Raw genomic sequence first — 22,492 nt, 5'->3', positions numbered from 1 at the left:
ACAGAACCGCAGCTAAACTTCCATAGGAGGACTTTCTGCACTTCCGGCCTCTCCCCACTAGCCCAGGCTAGACACTGTCTGTCCCCAGTCCTAGATCGCCCCACTGTTCTTTTTTTTTTTTTTTTTTTTCTGGATTCCTACCCATTCATGAATTCCTGAGAGTCTGGGAAACCCTTTGGAACCAACCTCTTTTCAGGACCAGGAACTGCTGAGCCAGCTCCGGCTTTTCAACATCTCAGATTGCGCTTTCACTTCCGTGGAGTGTCCTGGTACTTTCCTGGAGCTCAGCATCTACTCTGGCCATGGTGAGGCATAAGGATAGCCAAACTCTCCGCATTCCATCTCCACAAGTGGCCGTGCCCACTGGCAGGGTGGATGTGGACCCACATTTATTTTCTGTTTTCTTTTTACCATATTTCTGTTTATTCAATGACAAAAACTAGATAACGACTCTTATAAAATATATGTGGGTGTGTGAGTGTGAGTGTGTGTTTGTGCTTTATATGTTTGTAGAATATGTACAGTGCCTGCCTGTATATGTGGACTCGCATATACACATTTTTGCACACATGTGTGGAAGCCAGAGAAGATCACTGAGTTCTTACCAGTTTTTGCCCCGTCACTTTTTGCTTTATTCCACGTGACAGAACTTATTTCTGAACCTGTAACTAGGCTGGTGGACAGAAAGTCATGGGATCTTCCTGTCTACTCACCCCTTCTCTCTCATGGCATTCGGTAATTCATGAGTACCTCCCATACAAACATAGTTTTCTGTGCTCATATTGTTTTGCAAACACGTCAAGGACTCTTTCTGAACCATCAAGAGATTCTGTCTCCTCAATGGTTATCTAACTGCAGTGGATTTTAATGTGTACTTTCTTTTTGTCATTATTGCTGCCTTTTATGGAACCACTGCAACAGATACATCTTGGAGTATAATTTTCCCAACACAAATGAAATAACCCATTTTATTTCATCAAATGTTAATTTATTTGTTAACAATGCCTATTGCACTTGTTTCTAGCTATCTGGTTATCTCTGATTCAACCAACAAACTCCCCAGAGCTCCCAGAGACTAAAACACCAACCAAAGAGTACACATGGAGGTACTTATGGCTCCAGCTGCATATGTAGCAGGGGATGGCATTGTCCGGCATCAATAGGAGGGGAAGCCCTTGGTCCTATGAAAGCTCTTTCTCCGGTGTAGGGAAAGGCCAGGATGATGAGGTAGGAGTGGGTAGATGGGAGTAGGAGCATCATCATAAAAGCATGGGGGAGTGCGGAAGGAGCATGAGAGAAGTGGGAAAGGGAAACGTTTGAAATGTAAATACATAAAATATCCAATAAATGTGTGAAAAAATGTCTATCACTCTAGTTATGAGTATTATTTATTTTAATCACTTTTAATAAATGTGGTCATGATTGTCTAGAGAGATATACCCATTATGTTGGACCCTCACAATGTTTGGGGTATGGATAGCTTTTGCATGGTATTGAGACTCTTAGATACAGGGCAGTGCTGGGATTTTAGACTGTGGTACCATGGCAGGGAAAACATGTCTACATGTTGATTATATTGTCCAATTGTCTCTTCATTCCCCTCCTTTCTATGCCTGGTTCCTTTCATATTTCTCTTGTACTTTCTTTATCTATTTCTCTTATGCCTGATTCATCTATATATCTCATCTATATCTAATTTCCCAGAATGTCAAATTTAAACACTATCCCTTTTAAACTTCCCTGGTAGCTGTTCCTTTTCATTTTTAAAACTCTTTCTCTTTAGAACCTATGATTGTGTGGTCATGTCATACATAATTAGGAAAACATCTAAGTTAGAAAAACTATCTTGCATCAAGTATTGGATTTATATAAAATTATGAGATGGTAACTTTTTTGTAGAAGTTCATAGCACAAGCACCATTTAACATATTATGTGTCAATGGTAGTAAATCATGAGAACTATGACATGGTGTAGACGAAGCCCTCACCTGAGGTCTTGGGATGGCTCTGCTCTGATGTGAGGTGTTTCCACAGAGTGTCCAAACACTGCTCCTTCAGTTCCTGTAGGCAGCATGAACATAGCCATCAACATAAGCAAGTCAATACACACAGAGCATCTTTCTTCCAAATCTGTGTATCAAATATTCCTCCCTCAGCTGAAAAGAGGAGCAGATTAATTAAATATTTAACATTAGACATGAAGCACAAGACAGAGATAAGCCAATGAAATAGGATCTGAATATCCCATGTTAAGTACTTTTAAGATTAAATTATTACTGCTTTATATAAAGAGAATTAGCCTCATGTTCTGACCAAAGAACAAAGACCCGTCTCTTTCATTGCTCTATTTCACAGCTAAGTGAATTTAAGAAAAAGAATAGGTTGAAACACTCATTTCAGACATTCCATATTTCTGAGGGCATGATGAAACTGTGGATGTATTGCTCAGGGCAATACAGTGCTGAGCATTTACAGAAAGGTTTGAACAGGACTTAGCCACTCTCCATCAAAGAGCTTTACAGAGGTCATCAGAAAGCAAAGAACTTCATGGTAGTTTGACTTTTGTGGGGTTAAGGCACTATCTAAAATCGAGACCCACTTTAATTCATTTCATTATAGTTGAGTTTATCTGAGGTCATTGTTGTCTGAAGAGGTCAGGGACTCCAGCATCTTGTGCAGATGGTCAAATGACACCTGGTCTGAGCACACTTACAGACTCTCCTTGATTTTCCAAGCAACTAGAGATTTTATAAAACTTAAATGAGAAAAAGAGAGTATACTTTATTTTTTAAATGAATTGGAGAGTTTTTTTTGATGGCATAATGATAAAAATCACTTTGTAAAATACTATTTATTTTAATGTTGTAAATCTTTTTTTTTTTTCAGATTAGACTTTATATTCTTTGGATCTAAACCTTCCTCATACATTTTGATGTAAGAATGTAAGAAAAATACCATGTTTGTTTCATAAATGTCACCAGCATTATATTGACAATACAATAGAAAACTATGTACTGAGATGCAAATAAGTATGGCTGTGCATAAGATGGAGGGAAATATAAATCATTTCAATGCTGTAAGCACTAATGGCATTAAGTGGACACTGGAACTAAGGTTTACCTACAATGTTTCAAACTAACTCAGCTGTATAGGGAAATGGATTAGATCTACTTAATGTTTTTTTCAAAATAAATATGGGCACACCTGAATATATAGTCACACCTGAATGTATAGTCATGGAGGAAGACTGCTTTCAAGAACTGAAGTATTACATCCTTCATAATATGGTTGAGAGTCAAAACTCTAAGGCTTCTCCATGTGAAGCTCCTGAATTACAGATGTTCCCTCACAAAGTAAATGCTTGTCTCTGAGCCTCAGTGGTTATTTTCTCTCCAAAAGAAAATGATTTGTAGGACACCTGGTGCTTGTATTATTTTTTATGATATCTATTAATTTAGAACACTCATTTTCTTAAATGACTAATTCTTTTGATACTCTAATTCTGAAAATTAAACATCCCTTATTATGGGTCCTGAAAGGTAACATAATGATTTCAGTTAAAGCAGTAATTCTGTGATTTGGATAGAGATGGAATTTGAAAGAGTATCCCCAGGTAGACATTTACGTATCTCAAGGAAAGTGATTGACATTTTAATAGAGACTGTAACATCCTGATAGGGTAGTTATCCTTGTGCAAAGTTCAAATGCTAATCTCTAGTACTGTATGATTATGAAATTTTTCTAGAAAAAAGTGACAGAAATATAACTAGAGAACAGTGAGTATATTTATTTTCAAAGGCTGGTTCACATCACTGTAACAGCCCAGAATCTGTATTGCTGAAAGCAAAAGTCAAAAACCACCTACACCTTAGTTTGTTGTTAAGGATTAGATATAAAGTAACAAAAATTAGAGATAAAAAGGAGGAACATAGCAATAAACACTAAGTGAATCCAGAGAGTCAGAAGGGCATACTTTAAAAAACTATATTCTACAAAGTTGGAAAATCTAAACCCAATGGCCATTTTCTTGATTATACAATACTCAACAAAGTTAAATCAAAATTAGATGAGAAACTTAAACAGTCACACAACCTCTAATGAAATAGAAGCAGTAATTAAATGTGTCCTAACCAAATATTTAAAAAGGCAAATTTGAAGCTCAGGTATAAATGGTTTCAGCACAGAATATTATCAGGCTTAGAAAGAAAAATTGATACCAATATCCCTCAAGTTATTTTACAAAGTAGAAACAGAAGGAAAATTTATGAATTTGATTTACCCTGATATTCAAACCCCATAAAGACATAGTGAAGAGAATTAATTATGGACCAATTTCCTTTATGAACATTGGTGCAAAATTTTTCAATAAAGTAATTGCAAACTAAGTGAAAGAATATATTAAAATTCATCCACACTGATTAAGCCTGCTTCATCTCCCAGATGTAGGGATGGTTCAGTATCTGGGAATTGATAAACATAATCTACCATATAATCAAATTGAAAGTCAAAATGTACATGATCATAGTATTAGATGCAGAAAAGGTTTCTCACAAAATCTAACACTCCTTTTTGATGAAACACCTGGTGGGATTAGGGGTATAAGGAACAGACATCAACATAGCAAAGGCAGTTTACAGCAAGCCCATAGCCAACATCAATCTAATGGAGAAATACTCAAAGAAATTCCACCCAAACCAGGAACAAGGCAAAGTTGTCTACTCTCTCTATATCCTTTCAATAAGGTACTTGATTTTTTTAGCTATAACGATAAAAAATTGAAAGTGATCAGGCTGATATAAGTTGGAAAAGAAGAAGTTAATGAATCCTTATTTGCATATGATATGAAAGCACAAGTAAGTGAGCCTAATTATTCACCAGGGAACTCCTACAGCTTATAAACAACTTCAGCAATTGGTTTGCTACAGATTAACAACAATAAAACTCAGTAGCCTTTCTATATACAAATGACAGACTGAGAAAGAAATTATGGGAAAAATCTTTTATGATAGCCTCAAGTAACATAAACTAAAATAAATTGAGGTATCACTAACCAAAAAAAAAAAACCCCTAGAATTTATTAGTAATTAAAAACTTTTAAGTCATTGAAGAAAGAAGTTGAAGAGGACACCAAATGATGTAATGGTTTCCCATGTTTATGGATTGGTATTATTAACATAGAAAAATGGCCATCATACCAAAAGCATTCTATGCATACAATGCAACTCCCATCAAATTTTTAACACAAATCTTCACAAATCTTACATCGATAATTTTCAGCTTCATACAAAAAAACAATAACCGGTTTAATTAAAACAATTCTGAATAAATAAAAAAAAATGCTGGTGGTAACATCATCACCAACATCAAGTTATACTAAGAGATATATTCAAAAATCAGACACAAAAAGAGATACATAAAAGAGATACATTGATCAATGGAAACAATTTAAAGACCCAGACATTAGCATGAATTAATCACTAAAGTTATTTTGATAGGTTTCAGATCAAAACAAGCAAGCAAGGTACTCACTATAAACATAGAAAATCAAATACTAAAAATAATTTTTCTTTAATTAGGAAGTTCCTCAAGTGTCAGAATTCTCTATTTGCCAAATTTGACAGGATATTGGGTCAGTTTTGAATTTCAAATAAATATGAAGTCATTTTAATAATTTTTTATTAATCAGGTATAATACATGAAATTAAATTAAATATTCAAACAATTTTAAATAATATTCAAATGAATTTAAAATGAAATCTCTGTATGTTGATCTAGATATATTACTTATAATAATTTCTTAATATTTATTAGGATATAAAAATCTTATTTGCCTCTCTTCAGAATATGTTATGAACTCACATGGTAAATTATACAAAAGTATGTGTTATGTTGAATCATATATGCAAGAACATATATTACTTAGAATTTTATTCTTTATATACCCCTAAGTAAACATTAAATGAAATATAAATAATAAAAAAATTAAATGCATCTCTCTTTCCTCTTTCTGCTTATCTTCCTTTTTCTAATTCCTTTTCTTCTTTTTTCTTTGAGGACAGGATTTTGATATTGAGTTCTGGCTATCATGAAACTCACTGAATGTAACTAACATTCTGGAACACGATAGAAGTTCAACAGATTCTATCTCCTAAGGCTTAGGGTTAAAACCAAAAACCAGTAAACCTGCAATCAGTGTACCTTTTGGTAGAGTAGTGTTTATTCTCTCTATTCTGAAGATATTTTCTATAATTATTACTCACTAGGTACTCATTATCTACTCATTGGATTATATATTTTTGCAGATGCTCAAGCAGAAATTTTCTACAAGGAGAGTGATAGAAATAGTGATTAGGTGACATGTGGCTAAGTGGAAGAGAAAGGTTAAAAAATCTCAGTCCTCACCTTGGAACTTAAACAATATTGGAAATGTCTAAATTGTATTTGTATTTATTCTTATGTATGTCAATGGGAATTTCTAGTCTTTAGCTGTTCAGTAAAAATGATGACTGAATATTTTTAACTTCTTTTTGAATGAAGTTAATGAAATTGCTTTTTCTACATAATTTGAACATAGGAATCATGAAATGCTTCTCCTTATGGACTCTAGTGTCTTAAGCCAAAGAAAGTAAGAGTAGGAATTTTTACTCCTTTAAGCTCCTTCCAAGGCCAATCACAGTAGTACCTAGAGATGGGCTCTCATACATAATATTAGGTTCTGGAAAACACAGATTTTCAGGCACTCTCAATGTCTAATAATTATGGTAGGACTTTAAATTAGTATAATTTAAAAACTTCAAAACATACATACTGTAATTCTTCTCATTACATTTGATTCATGAGTGAGAAAATGAATTTGCTCCTTCAAATGGAGAGAAGGAATATCCACTATACTGGGCAATGGATGGAATGATCATATTAGAAAAATATTAGCAATGTTATTTTTGCTCTATTTAAATGAATTTCTCTAAATGTAAAGACATCATCCTTTAAAGAAAGGAACAGTGAGGGTGAGAGGTAAGGAATGATTAGCAGGGCTCCAATTGACTTAAACTAGGACAACCAACAGCGTAGGAGAAGAGAGGAACAAGTAATATAAGTTTGTTTAATAAAGCCTCAATGAATTGTACTATTTTATGTTTATGTATGATTATTATACTATATACGCATATGTAGACATACTATATGTGTACAATTATATAGCTATGCACATAAACAAACATGTTTACATATAATACATAGATAAATAAACATGTATGTTTGTATATGTATGTATTATATATAACTTGAAGAAAGTTATATCATTTGGGCTAACAGTTCTCAGAAAAACACAAGAATCAAAGATAATTTCTTTCACATGGCTGGTCAGGGTAGTCCATGGGACCTACAACAATGGAGATGATCAACAAAGCCCTTTGTTGCTTCTCAGAGATCAAACTGGGCCTGTGAAGGTATCACTGAGGACAGAGAACTTAAATTATTTAAGCTGTATTGGACATGAAAGCATCCTTCATGAGCGCTAGCTTCTGTGGGAGCAGAAAAGGCTATGTATGTTGCCAAGGTAGAGAAGCAATTCAACTGTCCTATGACACCAAATAATCACATTTACCAATGTGGCATGATATCGGTAAAGATACAGCAAGTGCCACTCACATTTGGTGATAATTAATAGCTTTATATTTGGAATTAAGGACCACACAACAGAAGGGAAAACAAGCTTTGTCCAGAAACCTAGCCAATTTCCCTAAGATCATGAAAGCCACAGACCCTAGGAAAGAAATCACAATTTTCTAAGCCAGCATAATTCCTTACTACTTTTTAAACTGTATGCTCAAACACAAGGTAAGTACAGCCACTACCATCTCAGCAAAGAAGCCTCTCTTAATAGAACATGGAAACTACCATGGACTGAACCCATCGTAGAGATTAACGAATCATGTGGATTCCAGACCTAGTGGTTAAAGCTACCTTACACATCATGCATCTGGGACTCAGGGAACATTGCACAAGAAAGGGCAAAACCAGGATGTCGTCTATGAAACCAGATGCAATAGCATCATTACTGACCTGTAACATGAAAGGGAGGAAATCTTGTGGTGTTACACCACTAGGCAAACACTGGAGGGAACTAATGACTCCTGGGAGAGAGAGGATTAGTCTGTTCCAGGGATGAGCTTCTTCTTTATTGTTTGTTCAGTACAGAGGAGTTAGCCATGATAAATATACACACAAACAACAAGAAGGAGACACAGTAGGTTATATTTGTATGTTTGGTCCTATGTATATCTATACCATAGCAATACCAACTATAGTAATACAATACAGTATAACAGTAATTGAAGAAAATGAGACTTTCAACTTGAAAGCATATGTGGAGGAACATAGAAGGGGATGGAGGGGAGCCATTGGGGAGGGTCTGGAGAAATGAGTGGGAGGATGTAAATAATGCAAATCCATATTAATTAAAATATATTTTAAAAGGAATAGCAAACCTTTTCAGCATATATTCCATCTTTTATATATGTTTAATATAAATACTTTGCCTCAAGATACCATCAAAGAGCATACATGCATATAAATTCATGTATATTTGTGTACATGATACACATATACATATATATATATATATATATATATATATATATATATATCACATATTCATATGCACATACAGGAAGATACTGAAACTTTAACTGTGTGGCAGTTGTGATGATGTTCTTGCACCTTAATTCTGTCCAGTTTTCAATGTTTCAGCAGTCTCAACCCCTGTAGCCTCAGTCTTCTGCCAGTCACGTACCTCCTACTTATCTAGAATAGTTTCTCATCTTTTGCAGAAACTTCATTGTTTATACATATTTAGGACTTGCCATGTGTAATGCTCAGTTGGACACTTTTATGTCAATTGCAAATATGTGTGTGTGTGTGCGTGTGTGTGTGTGTGTTAGTTGTTGTTCTGCTTTGTGTGTTTGAGAGAGAGGGAGGGAGAGAAAGGAAAAAAACAGCGAAAGTACACTAAGTAGGGTGGATAGAGAGGTAGGAATGGTCATGGAGGAGTGCGAGGAGGGAACAAAGTGTAATAAATTATATTGCATAAAACTTTAATTAACCAAAGTAAAGAAAACAAAATAATGACATAAATGCCAGAAACCATGTGAGGAGGATTCAGGATGGAAAATGGATGGTTCTTTGAGAATGCTAACACCAACACTGGGTTTGAAGACAGTGCAAATGGCTTCAGACTTCTAGCCTTTAAAATCAGAAATAAAACACAGTCACTTAAATAAAAAGAAAAATTTAAAGTAGCAACAGGAACTAAGACAACCATTGGTAACCTTAACATGCACAAGCATTTCTCTTCAATTCATTTGTTTTTCTTTTCTCTTTGTCCCTCTTCCTTCATGTCTCCCTTCCACATTTTATAAGATATGAAAACCCAAACTGAATATCAGAGTCAGTTGCGTGCTGCAGGTAGATTTTTCAATTTGCTCAAAAACATGCATGCAGTTATGTTCAGGTGGGGTTCGATGTACATGTATTTTTACATGCCAGATTAAGTTCCATTCCAGGATAGTGTTCAGCGTGTTTATGAGGATTCACCTGATAAAATGCTAATATGAGGTCTTCTCAATATGCAACAAACGTCAGAAGCTACTACCTGAATTCTATCCATTCTGTTCTTATTTGTTAGGTATTTCCAAATCTTCAATTTACACAGACACATCAAGATGCAGAGGTTATTTTCAGGGCAATCTGTGATTTAATTCAAGTGTCCAATACATAGTATGCTCATTTTCTTTCATTACTAACTTTTCCAAGTCTGCCGAATAAATTTGGCCAGTAAACTTAATCAGATTCTAGAGGTCTCAATCTTGTTGCAGAAAGGCGTTTTCAATGTCTGCAAGTGTTATATAAACAGGTGATTACTGACAAATAAATAAACTAGTAACAAGAGTGGACTATATGCAAGGAGACACTGATCTAATTCCCATCTGTCTGCCACTGAGCACTGTATTCATTTCCTGAGAGTGGCTTATCCTGAGACACAGTGTGCCAAGGGATGCTAATAAAATGTCCTCAGTACTGCAGAATGAATAAACTTCAACCAATGATCTTCTCCTTCACGGTGGACATGATATGATATCAGGACACTGAAAATTTCTGCTTCACTCCTAGGTTATGGCTAACACAACTTCACTTTTAAATGTCTCTGATTATTTAGCTGCTAATGAGCAAGAATTAATTTTTTTCTTTTGTCTTTAAAAAGAGATTCATTTATTTTATTATGGCTATGGGTACACGATCTCTGTCTTCAAACATACCAGAAAACGGTATCAGATGGTTGTGAGCCCCAATGGGGTGGCTGAGAATTGAATTCAGAACCGCTAAAAGAGCAGTCAGTGAGCCATCTTCTAGCTTCTTCTTGTATGTCTTTAAAATATATTATGTACTCTTTTCGAGTAACATAAAATAATTAAGAGTCATGGATTTTCTAATTGTATATAAGCCCTTTCACCACCAGCGAGCAGCAACATTTCATTACTATGTTAGACTTAGATCTACCTCTTATACTTTTTCTATGAAAAATTACTGTTAAACACTTATGGCTACTAAAATTTGTTACTTCACAATTGCCAACATTTATCATAGTGTCTGACTGGCACAATTATTAATATCAGTTTAAGACTGGACATAGTGCTGCATGGTAACTCAACAGTTAAATTTATCTATTGTATAAATATCTGTAGATTTCTTATATGCTATCACATGTTAATAATTTTTAAGGTACTGCTTTACACTGAAAATTTTAAATGACACATATAAAGACATTCAATTTATATAATATTAATATATTGGTTTAATGACATACTACCTAGTTTTTAAACAAGGGTAAATTTATTATTTCTTTATAGATACATATCTTTTATTGAAGGTTTTTTAAAAGTATGTTTACACAATACATTTGATCACCTTTAATGCAGTAACAACTCCATATTTTACTTGTACAGACTATAATGTGAGAGTGTTCTATTGTACATAAATGCTTGCACAATAGCTGTCATATACCTGAAAGAAGAGTCCATATTTAATAACTATTAAAAGGCTGGTATTGTTAATATATGCTAGTATTAAAAAATACATTTTTTGTTGTGCTATGTACAAGAAAATTAACCTACACATTGCCTAAGTTATTATTTGGCAATATACATAATATTACCTTTAAAAATTTTAATCTTTGACAATTTTATACATGTGTACAATATATCTTAACCACATCCACCATACTTCTAATGCTTGCCTCCTCTAGCCTTGGATCTATCTCCAGAGGAATCTACTGCCCAACTCTATGACCTCCTACTTTTTTTTATAACCTACAGAGTCCAATTATAAGCTGCCCACAAGTACATGGGTGTGGCCTATACACATGTGCAGGGGTATGAGTCTATCCACAGGAACATACAGCAACAAACCATCAATACCTCCCTGAGTGAAATGATCACTTCCACAGCAGCCAAGGGATAGCACTTTATATCTCTTCCTATTCTTTTTGCATCTTCTCAAGGAGTCTTTAACTGCCTCCCAATATGAAATTACTGGTATAAATATATTTGAAATTCCTTGATGTTCATCCACTTTCTATTGCAATTTTCATCTTTTGTCCAATGCATTTTATCTCTTAATACAATTTAAATTGAAGACAAATAAGGATAGTGGGAGTATTTAAAATTATAATTATCATGGAAATTGTATGTACCAAATACAAATTTGACCCAGGGTTTGTCTCAATTTATTTTTCTTTGTCTGTTTTCTTTACCCAAGTCCTACATGTTGGTCTTAAAAAAAAAAAAAAAAACAACTTGAAAAAAGTAAACCAGGCCTTAAATGAATCAGAAAATTTCCCAGTGTGTCAGTCAGAGTAAGTCCTGACTCTGTTACCAAACAGCTCAAGGAATTCATGCCTTGAATTTATAAATATGAATAGAATATGTACTATCCATGCTATATTATATGATAAATGGGATTTTTTATATGCAATTAACATTTCATTGGTGAACTAGGAGATTTTTTCCCTTCAAATTTCCAGTTGTTTGGAAGGAAACTAAATAGCAAAATATGTCAAGGTTATTTGTGCTACTTGTGTAGCACAAATTCTATGTCAATTTGACCCAATATGGACCAGCATGTTGGTTAACCTGTGATGCATAATCCCAATTGAAGGTCAAGGTGTTCGGATCTAGCTCACTGTGGATGGTACCAACCCTGGGTTGGTGGCTCTGGGTGCTATAAGAAAGTAAGTTGAGCAAGCCATGGAGATCAGGCCAGTAAGCAGCCAAATGCCATGGTTTCTACATCAGTTTTTGCTGTCAGATTTCTGTTATGAGTCCCAGCCCCAATTTCTCTGGATGATGGACTACATGTAGCAAGATAGAATAAATCTTTCCCTTCAAGTTCTTTGCGGTCATGGTGTTTTTATCACAACAGTCAAACCCTAACTAAAATATCATCATATGAATAATTAAAGCCTTGCATTTTGTAGCTGATGGACAAACCCACAAGAAGAAAAAGGTTAGAGATGCTACGCCTGCACAAAGGATCATTGGGATACATGAGAAGCAGTGGGATCTTTGAAGAGTCATTGCTATTATCCTTTTACACACAGAAGGGAAAAAAGATGCTGCAGAAATTCCCAGAAAATATGTAATGCATAAAAAATTCGACAATTTATGTCACAGCAAAATTAATTATATGTCAAATAAATTTCCTATCTCTAGCACATAGAAGAACTTTAGGCATCAGATGAAATTCTTTGACACCACTACATAGAGAAGTTACTTTTTAAAATGTATATTTTTAAATTATGAATTTCAAATACAATTAAAGTGAGTTTCCTTTCATTATGAACATCTATGTACTTCAGATTGGTCAGTTGCATTTTCAATATTTTTTTTCACAGACCTTGGGAAAAAAATGAGCTAGGTAAATGTCTGGCCACAAAGACCCCTGATAAGACAGCTTATTTGTGACAATGGCTGTGAGTTGCATACTTACTTCGAAACTAGAACTTAATTTTCATTTAAAAATTTAGAGTGGTCATGGAACAGTGTAGTCTAATGTCTCTGAAATTCTCTCCAGGAAGGTTAAGAAGCATCTAGAAAACTGAGCTTGGTGATTACTGCAAGTGTATAAACCTGAAGAAGTGTCCCTAGAGAAAATTAAGTGACCGTACATCATGTTTCTTATCAAGCAATACAGCCAGTTCTCCTGCATCTTCACAGACATGCTGTTTCTTCCTGGGGCCTAAGTGTTGTCACCATCTCAGATTTGGACAGTTCTGAAGAACAAAGGAAAGGCTGATGGTAAAGGTGACCTCATCACATCACAGTGGGCTAATGTAATAGACAGGAATGGGAAAACAAAAGCCAGGTAATAAAAACAAACCAGAAAATATTGATTCCAACCCAGCAGCACACTGTTTAATTTAAAAGACATCTCTTCAGAAAATCCTTTCTTGTGTTGTCAAACAAGCCCTGGAACCTGTCTATCCTTCCAATCATTCCATTAGAACGACACAGAGGTGAGATGCTCTTGGCTTTCAAACAAACAGGAGGGCACAGGGTCCATGCAGTTGGATTTCTCTATTCTCATAGGCTGCCACTTTTAATTGCTGCCATTTGGAGACAAGAGAGATACATTCAACCCATGCACTTCTCTACTTTCTGCTTTCTGCTAAAGCTAAAACAGACGTCTGCCTCAAACTAATAGTTTTCCGTTAATTTGAAGACTTTCACCCTTCAAATTCAGACTTATCATTTACCTTCCCTTGCTTGCTAGGATATTATTGTATGTGGACTACAAAGGAAAGTGCTGATTGTGTTTGATGGATGCATCCTGAAAGCTATGAATCTGAGTCTGCTGTGTAGAAAGGTTTGTATGCTTTATGCGCTTACGGGATCTCAGAGGATAATTGCCTTGGGTGACATCTTGACCTCATAGTACGGAATGCAAAATAAACAGAGTTTCAAAGCATAATTTTTAACTAAAATCCAAAACTAGCTTTTGCCCAGGGATGTTAAGAACAGACACAGAATTAAATAACTTCAAGAAAATTTCTACCAAGCAAAGCTAGTCCATTCAAGAGTAAACTAATTATGATTCCTGAGAAAACAATTATCTATTTTGGCAAGAGAGTAGTTATGTTGGTTACTATGGGTGGAATATAAAATCATATCCTGATAGTTTGTCTGTTAAAGGTAGACTAAGAACTGATTACATTAAGGGCACTATAGTCTCATGAATTAATTGATGGATAAATGTGAAGATCGATGAACTGAAGGATGAGTTTGGAGACTGGCTAGGTATAGGTCAACTTAGACATTACTTTCAGGAGATAATTTTTATCCCCACAGTCTTTTCCTCTTCATGACTTTGCTTCCCATCATCACTGAGCAGCAGTTTTATATCCCACACTCTCTGCTGTGAGGGTAAGCACAGTCTTTGCTCTAAAAGAATAGAGCTATCCAGATGCAAACACGGACTGTCAAACCTTTAAAACAGTGTGCCAAATTCTTTGTGTTTATCAAATTGTTGTCCATTATTTTGCTTGTTTATTTTGTCATCATGAATTTGGTTGCCACATGGAAAATTAAGACAACTAGGACCATTAATATAAACCCACTGATATATGTGTGTGTATGTATGTATATGTATATATATATATATATATATATATTAATATATAAAATGTATTCTAAGTAGGATAACCTTAAATATGATATCTTTAACATCCTGAAAAAAATTTGTTCCAAATATATATATGTATGTATATGTATATGTATATGTATATGTATATGTATATGTATATGTATATGTATATGTATATGTATATGTATATGTATATGTATATGTATATGTATATGTATATGTATATGTATATGTATATGTATATGTATATGTATATGTATATGTATATGTATATGTATATGTATATGTATATTATGTATATGTATATGTATATGTATATATACATACATACATAGCCATTGTCTAAATCACCCACTTCTGTCTGAAACAACAGTCCATTGGAAAAAATGTCATTATTCATAAAGTGAAAGAAAGTGAGAAAAGAGTTCATCTTCATTTTAATTCCTTTGGATATTGCTTAAATAGAAAACTTTCATGCCAGTAATTTACAGTTCACACAGATCTTTTGTCACATATGCTTTGAAGTCTTGTCAGAATAGTTACCCAATTTATATGGAGCACCCTGGAGTCAGAGTCTCTTTGTTCTGTTATTTGTCAAAGACTAGAGTGCTGCTTTAAAGTGTATGTGAGAATCCAGTCAATCCCTTGCCTTCATATTGTATTCTATGCCTCTCCCAATTTTCTCTCCTATGGACATGAAATTAGAAACTATATTTGTCTTTGATATTTTCATTTTAGAAGTGTCAGAAGCAAGAACAAAGCTGTTCTGCAGTTAGTAAATGGTATCCTGGTAAAGAAGGAAGGATTTAGCTTGAGATTTTATGTACTGATGTCTGGTTTTCTATGTGTTGGGGTTGCATTATTTAGGATGAATAGATATACCAAAAGGCTATGAAATATGGAGGGTTTACATACAAGGAAACTATACACAAGAAGGTTTTACTTTGGAAAACAGAAGAAGAGCATATAATGGTACATCTAGCTTTGATATGTCACCTTTAATCATATATCCTTCTACCACTTAGGCCACTGTTTATCTTAGCCAAGTGACAAAGCAATCCACATAGAATGCTTTCTAGTTTCTGTGTTTTTACCACTACTATTAACTTCATTTGAAGACTATTTGAATAGTAAATGCAATATTATAATATTCTAGATTCCATTTTCAGGAAGGACATCAAGTATACAATCTTCAATTGTATATGCTTTTATTAGGTTAAAAAAAAATTCAAAGACCTCCATTACAGTACCTGTGACCTTTAGCTTCTCCGCCCCAATAGTGATCTCATCTTCATCTGCAGAAAACAGTACCCTGCCATCTTCACTTGCTCTCACTTCAAATCTTTTACACTGTGCCTCAACAGCCTCAGCTCCTGCAGTCAGAGGGAAGGTTTAAAAATGAAATTGGTATGCAGAACACCATTAGTACACACTGGTTTTCACACAAAAGAGATACATTTATTGCTCATCTTGCTCATTTCGGCTGCACATTTTACATCTCAATTAACATCTTTAGTGATTACTCTTTTTCAACAACATGGGATTTCAGTGAATATCTCCAAATGATAACTGGCCAGGTATATTAGTTCTCTATGTTTAAGGCTGGTCTGAAATGGTCTGTGGGCTCAGCCAGGTCAAATCAGTTGGCACATTGACATGGGAGACAATACCTGCTTTGATGTCTATTGGAGGCAAAGGTCAGTCATTTCTTTCAACTGGAACATTGTAGAAGCTCAATGAGAAAGAGCTCCATGATTCATATCTTTCTTGGCAGGGCAGAACAACAAACCCACCTTGCTAACTTACTGCATATTCTAAAGCTCCAGAAATTACTGACTCTTTACTCCACATTTCATAGATTTGAGTGTGGATATCTTCTTACCCTTTTAATGTCAATGAATTTAAAATTTTGGCACTACATAATTTTCTATAATAATATAGTTTAATAACTGATTTCTTATATTTCTTGAAATTTAAGCTACTTGACTGCTCTAAAGTGGAATTCAAGGTAGAAATGGAAATTAATTTTTATTTATTTTTTTATTTTCTTCATACGTCTACTTACAAATCATAAAACCAATGTCCATCTTACAAAATGATTAATTTGAAAGTTAGGAGGGATGCAGCGGAGAGATATAACTTGATTGTACAGATGAGTTTCATGTGACGAAGAGATTCCTTAAGCATTGGGAAATTAGATATTTTTCCACAGTGCTGAAGTTTTTTTTCATTTGGCTTTCCACATTTTCATATGGAGTTATGCCTCTCATTTTTGTCCTACAAATGCATTATCTATGTTTTGCTAATCCATAATGAAAACTCAATCCACTGAGGATCACTGCCATGCCAGATACATCTTACTCGGCAATTTATCTCTACAGCATCATCAGAGAAATGTTTCTTTATATCTCAATGCATCTCCTCAGTATTATATTTGTTTTCAACTGGCACTGAATAGGAAGATGCTAGCTGTTCAATTTTCATCCCTTCCCTCTTTTCATCTTTTTTTCCCCCTTCCTCAACCCTAGCTGAGTTTTCCACCCACAACTAGCCATGGCTGGAGAAAAATTCATGTTCTTAAGGAACTTCAAACAAGTCATGAAATAGAGAAAGAGTGTGGTTGTGGCAGAAGGTTGAGGCTGTGAGGGAAAAACTGAAAGGAGAAAATAATGCAATTTATATTTAAATTATTAAAAATTTTGGTGAGAATAAGGCATGTTTTTCCTATATTGTGGTATATAAAAATGTTTTTTAAAAAATGCTCAACTAGGCTTATATTAAATATGACATAATTAATCCTGTTTTCTTGGGCTGGCTTATTTTAAAAAGCATGAATTTTACCTTAAAAATATTGTATCTTTTGAAAAAAATTTTTAAAAATTGAGACTGTAACTTTTTTGCAATATTTCTCCATTTGGTTCATCTCTCTAAATCCTCCCATGTGTCCCTTCCTAACTCCTCTTCAAATTAAGAAACTTAAAAAAAAAAAAAAAAAACTAATTGTTAGTGAGCATTTGCCACTACAGAAGCAACTGGTGTGCCGTAAATAAATCTTAATTGGAGGTAAACTCCTACAACTAATTACTAAATAAACATAATCCCTAACAATAAAATATGAATATTTGCTCTTGTATTCAGATAAGTGTAGTTTTCAACCCTCATTAAGCAAAAAAGAAAAAAAAACTTTTTCACAGAAAATTAAAACAAGTATATAAAGTGATAATCAAAATCATTTGTCTTTTATTTTTAAATAAATAACTAATCTTACAGAATTTAATGACAATATAGAGAAAACCAGTGAAGACTTACTCTCTTTGGTCAACATCTTGGTATTATGAATATCATTTCATAGGCTGGTAGTTGTCTGAATGTTTTCATTTAATGTTTTGCCCTTAGTCATATTACAGTAGTAACTTAACTGAGAGAGAATCAAAACATTGAGGCCAACAGGTTGACCAATTTGACTTTTAAGTTTACGCATCACAGTGTTGATATCTGTCTCCCAGAGGCTTGAATACACATTAAACATCAATAAACTGAAAATTACTTTATGCATAAAACTTTAACATTTATATCATATTACCATCTTCAATTATGCTCAATTTCTCAGCTAAATTGATTCATAAGTTGCATTTGATGGCATAGATATGCACTAGTTAATTACACATACATGAAGACATTATATACACTCACAGAATACCAGAGTTTTCTAAGAATAGTGATTTCATTCAGAAGATCTGTATAAATATTAAAATATTATGCTGCTTGTCACACAAGCTATTACAAATAAACTATTGGAAATAAGCTATTAGAAACTTCTGTAGAGTGGTATCTGGCTCTGGCAAAGGGAGGGGAAATTTTAATTCATTAACTTTAAATGAGCAAAGGCAAATAAGCAAATTGCACAATATTTATGCATGCAGAATAGATGAGATGCATTTAAGCCATAAATTAATGCATGCAAAAATCAACCAATTGAAACACAGATATAAAATTAATACTTGAGAACACACTCTTTTCACTATATTAGCATAATTACACAGGGCAAAATTATAAGTAATTAACAATGACTTGATAGTAAATAAATGTTTCATATCAGAAAATAATTAAATAGCATCACATTTATATACATTGCCTTTTAAATATACAAATAGAAAACAGTAAAAAATATATAATTGGAGATATAATCTAATCAGTTGCTGGAACTATGGATGTTTGACACTAAAAAAACACCCTGATACTGAACTTAGTATATTTGAACTATATTTGGGTGCCTATCAATTGTTTGTGTCTAATATCACATTTTTTTTTTGTTTTAGACAAGTTATGGTTGCCCAAAGGTAAAATTACTTTAAGTACAAAATAAAATAACAATAAATTATTGTCTTTTCACTTTTTTACATTCAGTTGGTAAAATACTATAACTGGACATTTTTTGTTGTCATGAACATCCATGGGTGCTTAAATGATTCACTTGAAATGCATTTCTGGGTTCCCTTCAAGACTGATTCAAAGAAAAGATTACAATGATCTATGTGGATATGTCCTCCTGTCTCCTACATGTCTTTCTCAAGAACTGTATAATCTGTTATTGCATCCTACATTACTGAACTTTGATTTTATATATGTTCCAATAATTCCATGATCTTGAATATTATGAGTTTAGAAATTCCTGTGGCAAAACAAAACCAGATTCACAATTCTTTCTTCAGAATTCATTTCTAAAATTTTCCATGAGCTATTTGACTAATTTTTAATATAATAAAACAACCACAGTCACTACTGGAAAACATGACCCATGGCTCTGCAGTATCTTTTGTTTACAGTTCTCAACAAGAACAAGATAAAAATGGATGTGAGCCATTTGCCACTGAGAGAGCATCACCAAACACACCAAGATCATGTAGGAAAAGATCCAGAGGTGTGCTCTTTGCACCCTATGAGTAGTGTGCCCTGGAGCTACTCAGGGTATCTAAGTACAAATATGCTCCCATGATTATCAAGAAGGTGGGGTCTCACATCCATATTAAGAGGGAGTGGGACAAGCTGAGCAACAGCCAGCAGCCATGAGAAAAGGTGAGGCCAAGGACTGATTGTCTTTTCCCCCATCCCTTCTCGATGAAAAAATGCTGTATGTGATCACACACACACACACACACACACACACACACACACACACACACACACACACACGCACACACACACACCATACCACTTATGTCCTAAATGAATCCTGAAACATCTGTCATCATCTTTCATATGGTAAGATATGATTAGAGAGTGAAGAAGATCAACCTCTGTCTATGCTGGAGGATTCTTTACTCCTAACTCTGAACATTATGAATTTGCAATTCTCCTGGGACCCCATAATAGTTGAGTCTGTCACTCTTCCCTACAGCTACTGGCCTGTGGGATAAGGCCCTAGCTGCCCTTTGGCTTCCAGTAACTAATATAGCAATGTGAATGTGCGAAATCTGGGGTTCCCTCTGTCCTTTGATCTCTCCACCTGATGATACCCATCAACATTCAATGGATCTAACAGTTTGTATTGAGTCCCTTACTCCCCAGAAAGGGTTTACTTCTTCTTTTTTTCTTATAAAGAATAACATTTAATTGGGGCTGGCTTACAGATTCGGAGGTTCAGTCAATATCAAAGAGCATGGCAGCACCCAGGAGCTGAGAATTCTACATCTTCATCTGGAGGCTGCTAGTAGGAGACTGTTTTCCAGGCAGCTAGGATGAGGGTTTTATAGTTTATGCCCACAGTAACACACCTACCCCAACAAGGCCACACCTCCTCATAGTGTCACCCCCATGACCAAGAGTATACAAAATGTCTCATTCAGGCTGCAAGCATCGGCACTGACACAAAATAGCTGTCCATTGTTAGTGCTGCCTGCTATAGAAATTGCTGTATTTATCTGCCACTGTCATTATTGTGCTGAGAGAGGAAAGTCCTTACTCGGTCAAGTTCAACCTTGTATTCTACCTAAGAACAAGGATACTTCAGTATGGGTATTGGGTGAAGTGATTGAATTCTTTGAGAATCCAGCTGTATCATAGGTTTACATGTTCTCCAAATTCACATGGCAAAACCCTTATAGACATATAACATCAATGACGATGATGGTGGTGGTGGTGGTGGTGGTCATGATGGTGAAAGTACATATGATAGAGAAGCAGCACTAGCTAAAGAGGGTTATGTTTTGGAGATTACCTGATGCTCAGTTTGCTAGTTATGCCCAGTGAGATAGGTCATTTGTCTCTCTTCCGTGATCGCAATGAAGCACCTAGGTGGGTGTCTCTTGTCTCTGAGAGTGTTCCATTTGGCATTCTTTTTTTTTGTTTTCATTTCTCCAATTTATTTATGGAGGCACTCAGAGCTACGAGATTTTTTTCTTAGCCCTGCTTTCATTGTGTGCCATACATTTGGATATGCTGTGCCTCATCTTCGTGCTTTCTTTTATTTAATTGGAGGAATGGATACAGAAAATGTGGTACATTTACACAATGGAGTACTACTCTGCTATTAAAAACAATGACGTTATGAAATTCTTAGGCATATGGATGGAATTAAAAAAAATATCATCTTCAGTGAAGAAATCCCGTCACAAAAGAAAACACATGGTATGCACTCACTGATAAGTGGATATTAGCCCAAAAGCTCAGAATACCCAAGATATAATTCATAGACCACATGAAGCTCAAGAAGAAGGAAGACCAAAGTGCAGATTATTCAGTCCTTCTTAGAAGGGGGATCAAAGTACTCAAGGGAAAAATATGGAAGCAAAATGTGGAGCAGAGACTGAAGAAAAAGACCATCCAGACACTGTCTCACCTGGGAATCCATCACATATACAGACACCAAATCCAGACACAACCGTGGATGCCAAGAAGTATATGCTGACAGGAGCATGATAGAGCTGTCTTCTGGGAGGCTCTGCCAGAGTCTGACAATATAAAGATCAATACTCACAGACAAACACTGGACTGAACATGAGGGTCCCCAATTGAGGAGTTAGAGAAAGAATTAAAGGAGCAGAAGGTGTTTGCAACCCATAGGAAGAACCAATAGTATCAACCAATCAGACCCCCACTCCAGAGCTCCCAGGGACTAAACAACCAACCAGAGTACATATGGTTCTAGCTGCATATGTAGCAGAGGATGGTCTTGTTGGACATCAATGTGAGGAGAGGCCCTTGTTCCTGAGAAGGCTCAATACTTCTGTGTAGGGGAATGTCAGGGCAGTGAGGCAGGAGTGGGTAGATGGTTGGTAGACCACTGTCACAGAACCAGGGAGAAGGAATATGGGATGAGGAGTTTCCAGGGGGAACCAGAAAAGGGGATGGCATTTAAAGTGTAAATGAATAAAATATTCAAAAAAAGTTAGGTGTGTAGCATTAGAGGAGGGGAAAGACAAGGTTGCTACTAGAAAGTCCCAGATGCCAGGGACCCAAGAGGTTCCCAGGATCCAGCAGGGAAGACTTAAGTCAAAATACCCAACAAAGGGGAGACAGAACCTGTAGATACAATATTCAGTGGACAGGCATGACCCTCAGTTGAGGGATAAGGTTACCCACTCATCTCAAAAATATTAATCCAAAATTCATCCAGTCAAAATGAAATGCAGGGAAAAAGTGGGACAGAGTCTGAAGGAAAGGCCATCCAGAGAATGTCCTACCTAGGGGATCTATCCCACCTGTGTACAGAAAACCCAGATACTATTGCAGATGCCAAGAAGTGCTTGCTGACAGGAAAATGGTATAGATCCCTCCTGAAAGGTCCTGCCAGAGC

The 22,492-nt window shown here is 35.1% G+C and overlaps 1 protein-coding gene across 2 annotated transcripts in view; it reads right to left on the bottom strand.

The window, feature by feature from the left end:
* The window catches only part of SGCZ (sarcoglycan zeta), a gene marked incomplete at both ends in the record, with an annotated part of 369,456 nt that overhangs the window by 11,520 nt on the left and 335,444 nt on the right, over nt 1–22,492 (bottom strand). The window contains 2 exons of one of the 2 annotated variants that reach the window (XM_080928698.1): nt 1,989–2,061; nt 15,948–16,070. In XM_080928698.1, coding sequence (XP_080784824.1) covers nt 1,989–2,061; nt 15,948–16,070 — 196 coding nt within the window. The remainder of the gene's footprint in view (nt 1–1,988; nt 2,062–15,947; nt 16,071–22,492) is intronic. The other variant, XM_080928699.1, reaches the window with a different exon arrangement.

The sequence above is a fragment of the Micromys minutus genome (genome assembly GCF_963924665.1).
Source record: "Micromys minutus genome assembly, chromosome: 14".
Classification (NCBI taxonomy): Eukaryota; Metazoa; Chordata; class Mammalia; order Rodentia; family Muridae; genus Micromys; species Micromys minutus.
The sequence above is the reverse complement of the archived record's forward strand: the minus strand, read 5'-3'. Positions and strand labels throughout refer to the sequence as shown.